Source organism: Musa acuminata, chromosome BXJ2-5 (assembly GCF_036884655.1).
Source record: "Musa acuminata AAA Group cultivar baxijiao chromosome BXJ2-5, Cavendish_Baxijiao_AAA, whole genome shotgun sequence".
In the NCBI taxonomy this organism is placed as follows: Eukaryota; Viridiplantae; Streptophyta; class Magnoliopsida; order Zingiberales; family Musaceae; genus Musa; species Musa acuminata.
In genome coordinates, this window is record NC_088342.1 from 17,344,900 (window position 1) to 17,355,510 (window position 10,611).

The 10,611-nt window shown below is 39.4% G+C and overlaps 1 protein-coding gene across 8 annotated transcripts; it reads left to right on the top strand.

Annotated features, from left to right (window-relative positions):
* The first annotated feature begins 514 nt into the window (after positions 1 to 514).
* Positions 515 to 8,365, top strand: LOC103985242 (protein KINESIN LIGHT CHAIN-RELATED 2). 8 transcript variants are annotated; one of them, XR_010486995.1, is made up of 4 exons: positions 516 to 2,201; positions 6,630 to 6,844; positions 7,346 to 8,000; positions 8,079 to 8,365. XR_010486995.1 is itself a non-coding variant. In XM_009402886.3 (3 exons), exons 1-2 carry the CDS (start codon positions 571 to 573, stop codon positions 6,808 to 6,810), a joined length of 1,812 nt encoding a protein of 603 aa, XP_009401161.2. In that variant the 5' UTR covers positions 516 to 570; the 3' UTR covers positions 6,811 to 6,844; positions 7,271 to 8,077. The 8 variants fall into 8 exon arrangements, 4 of the variants coding, with proteins under 4 accessions (XP_064965055.1, XP_009401161.2, XP_009401160.2 ...); XR_671703.3 differs by lacking the exon at positions 8,079 to 8,365 and having other exon boundaries at positions 7,346 to 7,654; positions 7,750 to 8,077; XR_671704.3 differs by lacking the exon at positions 8,079 to 8,365 and having other exon boundaries at positions 7,346 to 7,519; positions 7,750 to 8,077.
* The last annotated feature ends 2,246 nt before the right edge of the window (positions 8,366 to 10,611 follow it).

Here is a 10,611-nt window from a genome sequence, read left to right on the forward strand (position 1 = left end):
CGATGGCCACGGCCGATGAGTGCAAGGCGTCCTTCCCGATGCTTGACGTACGTACCCATTGTCAAGACCATCGGCTTGGCCGACGACAAGGTTGCTCATTTGGCATTCCCTGCAGATTCCAGAGCTCGACTGCAGCAGCCAGTACCGGGGACCTCGTTTGACGATTGCGCCGTGCCGTGTTTGGTAGAGATGAAGGTGAGCGACCCCGTCGGATATCTATAAGAGGAATAGTCGTAGCTTCGAGGCAATCGGCGAAACATGCGGCGGGGTAGGATCGACCGAGTTCATAGTTTATGACACTTATATTGGATGGGGAAGGAGATGGGAGTTGTCATCCGCTTAGGAATCGATCAGCTTGAGATGGATTTGGTTGAGAGGCGCTTCTCTGATGGCCTCGAGCATCTTTCAGAACGAATCTTGTGAGGAATACTTCCCAAGGAAAACATAAGACCTTTACAAACCCGAATTCGAATCCGCTAATAAGAAATGGAAACACCTGCTATTTTAATGATCCGACCCGTTTTCATGTAAGGGTTTGCTCGGCGTTGGCTCCCCTTCCCCTCTGCTCCCATGGCCGTGAGAAGAGCAGCAGCTGCGGCTTCCACTTCCCTCATCTCTTCTTCCCCCAGATCCAACCTTTTCTCGACTGCTCTTCTCACAAGCCTCCTCCCTCACATCTCTCCCCAAACCCCTTCTCCAACCTCTCCTCTTCCACGTCCTTTCCGCATCCCCTTGCCCCCAAAATGCCCCCTTTTCCGCCGCATCCAAACCCTTCCCCAAATCCCACCACCTCCTCATCCTACTCCTACCCTTCAATCCGCCGCCACTTCCGCAGAAGTCATCGCCGTCATCGAGGCGATGGAGTCCTCCCTCGACGAGCACGACGAGAGGCTCGGCGCTGCCTGCTTCGAGGCGGCCGAGCGGCTGGATTCCATAGGGCACCAGGACCTCGACAGAGCCCTCGCCTTTGCCTTCCGAGCGCTGCAATTCTTCGAGAGGAAGGACGGCGGGTGGTCGGTCTCGGTCGCCAAAGTCCTGCGATTGATGGGCTCCATCAGCTGCAAGATGATGAGGTTCAACGATAGCCTGGAGTCGTTAAACACCGCAGCTCAGATTCTCGATGCACTAAGGCGAGAAAATTCCAGGGACGATGATGCTCTTAAAGCTAGCGTCGCTGTTCAGCTCCAGCTCTCGAGTACTAAGACTGCTATGGGCCGAAGGCGGGAGGCTTTGATCAATCTACGGAAGTCTTTGGACCTTAAACGGTCGATTTTGGAGCATACTTCTAGCGAAATGGGTGCCGCCTATAAGGATTTGGCGGAGGCTTATGTTGTCGTTTTGGATTTTGATGAGGCTTTGCCGTTGGCTTTGAGGGCACTTGAGATATATGGTGAACAATTTGGGGAGTACTCAGCAGAAGTCGTCCAGATTAGGCGGCTTCTTGGTGTTATTTATACTGGGTTGGGAGAGAATGATGAGGCATTGGAGCAGAATGAGCTTTCAAGAAGGGTCTTGGAAAGTTTAAGCTTGGATGAAGAATTGCTTCAGGTGGGAATTGATGCGGCTAACATACTGATCGAACTAGGTAGGCTGGATCAAGCGATCAGCTACCTGAAGTGGGTGATTCAAAAGACTGACAAGGAATGTGAGACAAGAGCATCAGTGCTCATCTCGATGGCTCAGGCCTTGTGTAATCAGGAGAAGTTTGGTGATTCTAGAAGGTGCTTGGAAATTGCTAGTGGTATTCTTGACAAGGAGTTAGTGTCTCCCACAAAGGTTTCTGAAGCTTATGCAGAGATATCTTTGATATATGAGACAATGAATGACTTTGAGATTGCTTTGTCTTTGATGAAGAAGGCTCTTGCTATTCTTCAGGAACTTCCACAGGTACAGCATCTGGAGGGAAGCATCTCGATGAGAATTGGATGGTTGCTTCTCTTGACAAAGAGGGTTCCCCAATCCATTCCCTACTTGGAAAGTGCAGCTGAGAAGCTAAAAGACTGCTTTGGTCCAAAACATTTTGGGTTGGGATTTGTGTATAAGCATTTGGGACAAGCATATTTGGACATGGATCACCCACAGTCTGCTGCTAAGGTGCTAGTTCTTGCAAAGGACATCATTGATGAGTCTTTTGGGCTACAGCATGAGGACGCAATTGATACGTGCCAGTGCCTTGCCAATGCTTATGGTGCCATGGGAAGGTACGGTATGCTACTTTATCTTGGCTTTAATACTACTACACTCTTTATTCTAAGTGCTTTCTTGTTTCTGTAATTTGTATTGAAATGGCCATAGACACTATAATACATTGAATGAGGACTATTGGTGCTTTTAGATGTTAAGCTCATTGGAACATGACAGTCTTGACTATAAATAAGGATTCTTTTGGCATGTCCTAATTGAAGATTCCCGATACCTTAGCATATATGGAATCTTATTAGTTATTAAATATGCTATTTCTGAATAGTGAATACAATCTATGTTGCATGAACAGTTTACTTTGCATTTCATGGGTTCTTTTCATGTCTAGTATAGGGAGATTATGTCCTTGTTACTAAAATGTTCTTACTTCCTACTAATTTTGTCAAATTGGTAAATCATGCATTACAAACCTCATGGGAAAGGTTATAGACATATATTTCTCTTGGAAAAATCATATTGTATATACAAAGCTGGATAAGAAGAACCTTCTTTAGCATACTTGTAAAAGGTTTTAGAAGCATCAAGGAACCGGAGGCTGTGATTTATTCAATATGTACACTTTCATCACTTTTAGGTGGACTTAATTGGTTTTGTAATCTCTGCTGCATGTTGAAATGTTGATTTTTTTAATGTTCATGATATTAGACTTCTTGATGTTATATAGGGTGAAGAAGAAGAGAGAAAGAGAGGAGTGAGATTAGAGATTAGAGAGGAGAGAAAGAGACGACAAGAGAGAAATGACAATTCTTTGTTCATTCAAATCTGAAGTGTCTCATCCTTTCACTATTTATAGGGGTTTTGGAGCCTTAGTATATAATCAATGTGCGCATTGATTTTTAATAGTAACCTCCTAGAGAATTTGTATGCCTTTTAGAAACCCCAAATGTGACTTATAGGAGACTTAAACAGATTTAAAACAATTTATTACAATTGAGAAAAAATAGTGCACTTAATACAAAAGTAGAGTCCCAAGGTTAACACCTACAAAGGCCAAAAGACTCTTCAATTTTTCATATAATTATTAGAGTTTTTAGACAAACTAATTGATGACTTTTTATTGATTTCTTTACCTAGAATAAAATTTTTTAAAATCCTTTATAAAGCTAGGTGGTTCTTTATTATTCTTCCCGAAGAGTGATTTGTAAAGTTCTGGTCCAATAATCCGGTGCAAAGTCATGAAATTCTTCCAAATAATTCAAGTGGCATCGGAAGCTGGAGTAGATGTAACACGGTGGTCATCAAGAATAACCTCTACATCATTCTTGTATCAGTGATTTAAAAAGCGCTAAAGTACTAAAATGCCTGAAGCACAAGGCACTTACCCGAGCGAAGCGAAATGCTATGAAATATTAAAATATAAAAAATATATAATATAATTGATAAATATCATTATATAAATAAAAATATGACATTAAATTTAAAAGTTTTTGTACAGTAGTTAACAATTTACTAGTAACGATATATTATTTACTATTAACAGTAGTTAGCGGAGGAGAAAAGAACAGTTAACAATAGCAAAGGGAGAGAAAAGTGTCATCGACAATAGAAAGTGGGGAAGGAGAAGGCAATGGTGACGAAGGAAGCTGTGAATGACAGTAGCAGTGGCGGAGGAAGCTGCGGATGACAGTCGCGGTAGCGAAGGAAGTTACGGGCAGCAGCAACAGTGGTGACGGAATAGTTGCTGTATACCCGAATAGACTAGTGTGCTGTATACCCGTCTATACGATGGATACAGCTGGTCTCATAGTTGCTCGTGTGGGGACATTATCCCCCTCGTGTGGGGACACTAAGGATACAGTATAGGTGCTCATTGGAGAATGAGTTCACTGATTGATCCGCTTACGGAATGCTGGATGGTTGATGATGCCTTATTGTCAGATAGCGATTCCGTAGTCCCAGTGGTGTATCTGGTCCTTAGACTTGAGACACAAAGAATGTCCTGTATGAGTACTCCACTCTTTAATATCGGACTTATAGGTTTGGAGGTTTTAGATCTAGCATAGTCGGTCATCGGGAGTGGTAGCCAACTTTACGAGGACTATTGAGTGTCAATAGAGGATTATCCACTCTCGGTGTCATGAGAGGAATATCTCATGTGTTCTTGCTCAGACAAATCTCTAGTCAAGGTCATTCGGATTGAGAGAGAAAGAGTTCTCCGGGAGAATCCGATTAGAGCGAGACTTGAGCAGAAACCGTATGGGTCTAACAGCACTATGCCCGGTATACGGTCTCTGGGATATTAGATGGATGAATGACTATAGGTACACGGTAACTGAGGACAAACAAGTCCAATGAATTAGATTCCCCTGTATCGTCTGGGGACTACGGCGTAGTGGCCTAGTACGTCCGTAGTCGATAAGTCGAGTAAATTATTATGAAGATAATAATTCACTGAGCCAGAAGGAGTTCTGATAGGTATGACTTACGACCACCTCGATATTGGGCCTAGAGGGTCATATACATATGGTAAGCGTTGTGATGAGTAGATGTTTGAATATGAGATATTCGCCAGAGCTCTTATCTTATTGGATATTCAATAAACTACTGAATTATTGAATCCTATGGATGAGAACTAATAAGAGTCAATGAGAGATTATTTTACAGAGATCTACTAATCTAAGAGGCTTGTGTAGTTGGATGGAGATCCAATACCCAATAGGGTAGGATCTATTAGGGTTAAGTTGATATGGAAATAGAAGGGAATTAATGGTTCATAGGCTAGAGTCTCTCTTGGTTGCCCTCTCCTATTCTCCTTTTCCTCTCTCCTCCTTAGATAGCAGGCCTGGAGACTTGAGGAGCATCGTCGCAGCTTTGCTGTGTGGATCATCGCTAGAGAGGAGGACGTTTGACCTCCTTCACCCTCTCCTAGACATTTGTATGGATTCAAGGATATATGATCTCCCTATGTAATACAATATTTAATATACACAGTTTTAAGTTTCGCGGTTTTTGCGCACCAATTTTCACACGACAACGAACACATCGATGGAAAATTTGGGGATTTTGTTTTTATGTTCTTCCGCTATGCATGTGATGTCGCCCCTAGATTTCCCTACAGCAGCAACATCGGTGAAAGCTGCGGGTAGCAGCAATGGTAGTGGCGGAAGCTATGAACAGCAACGTCGCGAGCGGAGGAAGCTTCAGAGGTGTCCGTCGATGGTAGAGGAACCTGTGGTCCTCTCCCTTGATGGTGGAAGGAACTACACACAGAGTGACAGCGGAAGGAAGCTACGGGCTCTAGCTAGGTCGTCAGACCAGTCCGTCAGTGATAGAGGAAGCCTCAGTCTGCTATGTCTACAGCGGAGGCAGAAGCAACGCTAGGGTTGATGGCTCGGGGTCCCACGGGCCTTAGGGGGTGGCTTTTGCAAGTAAGAAATTGGTTGGTTGACATGATGCATCTTGTCGGTTGACCATTCTACTCTTAAAATATTCTTGTCCTGGTGTCAAGAAAAATAATTATTACTTACAATATAAGTTAGCTTATCTTAACCCAAGCAACCTTTAGATGAATATTGTATACTATATAACTTGTCCATCTTATAATTTAACTGCAAGATTTTGCATTAAAATATACTACAAGAAAGACTGAACCATTTAATTCTGACAGGAAATGAGGTCTGATGACTTCAGTCCCTTGTTGTTCCGGACTGTAATTTTTAGTCCATGTCTTTTTCATTTAAAACTTTTAGTCCATCTTGTTATCACATAATTAACTATTTTGTTTTTATAAAATACATTCACTAATGAGCAAAAACACACTAAATAATGCATAAACCATCAGTGCTATGATGCACAAACAACAGTATGCATGGATCTGCATTACTGCTATACATATAGCACATTCATATATGTACAAGATTCAGGTGAGTGAGGAAGTAGAATTTTAGAAGGATGGGAGAAAGGAGAAAAGGTTCTATTTCCAGCCAAGGAGAATAAAAGTTGTAGCTCTATCAAAGAAGTGATTGGATTTTATAGTTCCCCATTTTTTAAAGTTATTTTCCCTGTCCCATGAAAGCATATGATACCTTCAGCAACTGATTGTGCTTAGTAGTGATCTTGTACTAAATTTTAAAAGATTATTTTAGTCTGACAAAGAGATTATACATGATGAATAAAGTTCTAGTTTTTGAAAATTTGGTTTCCTTCAGACAATGTGGTTCAGTTGGTAGTTTGTTTCCAAACTGGCATTTACCCTCCTGGCAAAATGCATAGAACTGGCTTTTTAGTTGGATTTATGATTTTCTTACTATTGTCATGTTCTACTTGTAATTTTTAATGACATTTTCTATGAATGCAATACCTCTTTGAGTGGGAAATACATTTTGTCTTTCAGAGAAGGGCTTTACCATTATCTATTGTTACTTTTAACACTCTAGGAGCAAGGTATCTATTATCTAAATCATGGAAAAAATAATATTCCATTGCAGTTATGCTCTTGCAATGGAGGTCCAACAATGCGTAATAGATGCATGGGAAAACCATGGGCCCAGTGCCAAGGATGAAACTAGAGAAGCTCACCGCCTTTTAGAGCAGTTAAAGAAAAAGGCCCGAGGGTCACCTGCTGCAGTATTTCCTGCAAACAGTCTGCCATTGCTTCCACAAAATTAATGTTGACTCCACCAAACTCATGCAATCTTGTCAGGTATATTTAGTATGACTGACATTTGACAGTTTTAACCTGTTGAACGCTAAAATTTGATATCATTTTTGGGCAAAATTTTACCTGAAGTCATCTGAACTTAAGCTAGTTGATGTAATCAAGAAAGAATGTATCTGACATCTTGTATATATTGGAGTCTATCTCTTGTGAATATTGAAGGTATATTATTTCCATTACATTGGATGTTGTAATCTGATATTAGTTATGCCAGAACTGTTTAGTTGAAAATATTCTTGTTCATCTTAATTTATTCTGAAGATAAAATGCTGGTGGGTATGTCAGAAGCCACTACTTTTACATCCTACCATCTACAAGGGAACTAAATTGGCAGCGTAATTGCAATACATTGTTCCCTAGGCATAATTTCTTCTGATTGGTTTATCATTTTTTCCTTTTTTTTTTGTGCAGCTCATGTTGATGATTCCCCTGTTTATAAATTCTTTTTCTTGTTGAAATGAACTGATCAAGAATTCATTCGTGTAGTCTACATCATCGAGGCTCATCTTCAAAACCAACATTCAAGTTCAATGATTGCAGTTTCTCCTTCAAGCACTGGAAAGTGCCGTGAAACTCTGTTGTTCCTTGGTATCCTAAATTCACCAGAATTATCAATACAAGGACTCAAAAAATGAGTAGGGATCATTTCAAGTACACTTGGTATGACTTGTTTGTAACACAAAATTCATGGTTGAGCAGAAGTGTGATCTATCTCATTGTTCACTATATCCATTTAGTTAAAAACTAGGCCATGAGTTGGTAGCACTGAATCAAACCATCCCCCTCTGTCTCACAGTTAGTATCAGTACTATCTTTGGACTTTTCCCCATGTTGATTTCATTCTTTGCTCGATTGGATTCCCATACCTAACACTAATCATAATTTTACAGGTTAGAGAACAAGATTACTAGGAGGAGAAACAATTATTGTCGTTCCTTGCAGCCATAAATGAAGGTTCCGTTTGGTTAGTAGTTCTGTTATTTTCTAGATTCAGAGTTCTTTTGTGGCAGTTTGAGATTTGCACACCAGGAAGAGGCACCTAACTTTTTGAGGGGCAAACCCGGTTTTGGACTCATTGCTACAGCTCAAATACTAAGATGGAGGAACTAGAAAGATGCAATGGGTTGTTGAAATAATAAAAGTATGCCATTCAATTATTTTTTTCCAGTTAAGCTTCTGGTTGACTTCTTATCTATTCTATTTTGATTCTGGAAACAAGTTGGCTCATGCATAGAAAATGTGAGAAAAATGCTGTTGTAGGAGCAGCAATGTGCACATGATGCAGCAGCGAGTTGCTTCCTCTCTCATCTGCCTTGAATCGGATACAGTGAGAATTCCTTGTGTCTGGAACAAATCACGACTTCCCGTATGCTTGCTCAGTTGTTTGTTTGCAGCTTCTGGTTGTCACTGTTGTTCCCAAGGACCCACTGTTCCAGTTTCTTCTGCATCTCACTCTGAAATCAAAGCGGATCTAATCTTTATTTAAAACTAAATTGCTTTTCGTTATGGCTTAGTGGACTGTAATCTAGATCTTGCTCCTGGTGCTGTTCCAGAGGTAACTGGCTTCCCTATCTGCATCTTTATAATACTTTTATAAATGGCTTCTCCTTTAAATTGGTTGCTGAATAGATTATAACTTTGAAAGGCATCCGATTTGAACCATGTTTGACCAAGAATTTAGTGGTTGCTACCAATGATAGAAACTTTCTGGGCATCTTGGTCTAAGGAAAGAAACAAATGAGTGTTCCACTTCAACATTGCAGAGTTTACTCTCTCCGTCTTCTTTTTGATAACTTGGCAGTTTCATTGGAGGATGAATCTTGGTGTCACAATCAAATTGTTCTTTTACAATCAAAGTGTGTACAATTATCCTTTCCGATGTTATACTGGCAGGAGTTTTGTATACTGAATCATCTATTTTAAATACTTGCGGTTGATAGAAATATATCAGGAAATTTCAATGACATGACCAACGAAGTACTATGGCATATATTATTTTTTTATAAAAAAATTTAAAATTTTTTATTACATTGAATGATGTACATTAAGGTCTATTATTTCTGTAATAATACACTAGGATATCTCAATGGAAACAGTATATTATTAAGTTTAGAAATTTCTCTAGCTTCTTGCAATTAAATATGATTTTTCTTTAGTATAGAAGTTGGTAATAAATTAGTATAGCAATAATAGAAGACAGGAGAAACATGCTTGTCTTCTCTATCATAATGTTTGAATGATTTCATTATAAAAGTCATTATTTTTTAGTTTATACCTAGTAAGTAAAAACATTCTGTCATTATTTCAGGAGAAACAGTTTTCAAAACCATGTTGAATTTTCTTTTTTCCAGAAAACGTTCTTACTTCTTTTTAGTTGGATAAAAGTGCCCTCAACCACACCTCATAAAGCTGTAGATAAATAAGTCAAAATCATTGGCTTCAAATTAATAAATTGAAATTCAACATATTTTATCCAAAGCATCGCACTTTAAGTACCACATTAGCGAGGGTAGATGGCTCATCAGCTGTTTAGGGACTTCCAGTAGACATACTAGACACCTATTAAAATTTTATCATTGACAAATGTCTCAATAAAATTCAGGGATGGTAGAAAGATTTGTTATCTTAGGCTGACAAAATAGTTTCTTATCAATTCAATCATTAATTATATTACATTACACATACTCATAAATGCCATTGACAAAACTACTAATCGGATGATCAAGTTTTCTATGAATTTCTTCTGGAATCAATCCTCTAACTGAAACAAATTCAAACTTCTAGGATGACCTCTCCATCCGTGGAAAATTACATACAAGAACTCCTCTTGCCGTTGGAAATCCATATGTAACCTCCCAAGACTCTATCAAAGATAGCTTTTATAAAATCATTAGTAATGGACATAACACAAACTTATTGAAAGACACATGGATATCCAATACTCCATTATCTAAATAATCTGCCTTCATAAGATTACATAAAATCATGTGTTAGTCTATGAGTTTATTTAAAATAACTTGTGGAATAAATCTTTTACTCCAAATTTTTTTGGACCTATCTTGTTATTATATGGTTTACCTTTGTTAGGATCGAAATCGACACTAAGAGGGAGGTGAATTAGTGCTTACGTAAAAATGTTGAGTATTTAGAAAAATCATTTTGATAAAATAGTATCGGAAATACGTTTGAACTTAGAGAAAGTGTGAAGTGGAGTGAGTAGCCAAACCAGTAAGCAATATAAAGGAAAAAGGTAATGAAGAGAAGGCACACCAATTTTATTATAATTCGATTGTCGTGACCTACGTCCACTCCCGATTCCTCCTCCGTTGAGGCCACCGATGTCCACTAACGATCTTCCTTCAATGGGTGAAGACCAACTACCCTCTTACAATTCTTTTTTCCTTTTCACAAGTTTAGGAAATAACCTTTACAAGCCTCACACCTTTCTTATAATGATCACAAAACTAAAGAAGGAGGAGAATACTTAGCACTTTTTCAAACACTTTTACAACTCAAAATTTCAAGACTTTTATTCATACTTTTGTGCTCTTTCATGTAGGAAAGAGTGGGATATTTATAGGCCTCAATGGCTTAAAAAATGGAGCAAAAAAGTATCTTATACCCGGTTTCCAAGGTATTGGTGGTGCCATCGCTATTACTAGGCGGTACCACCACTTGATAGTATTAACTGCCAATGGTACCATCGCCCAGACTGCTTGATGGCTCCAAGTGGATGAATGGGCCATCCATTC

Coding starts and splice junctions, on each gene's coding strand:
- LOC103985242 (XM_009402886.3), top strand. CDS start 571: ATGGCCGTGAGAAGAGCAGCAGCTGCGGCTTCCACTTCCCTCATCTCT. Junction 2,202..6,629: donor GCTTATGGTGCCATGGGAAG/GTACGGTATGCT, acceptor ATTCCATTGCAG/TTATGCTCTTGCAATGGAGG.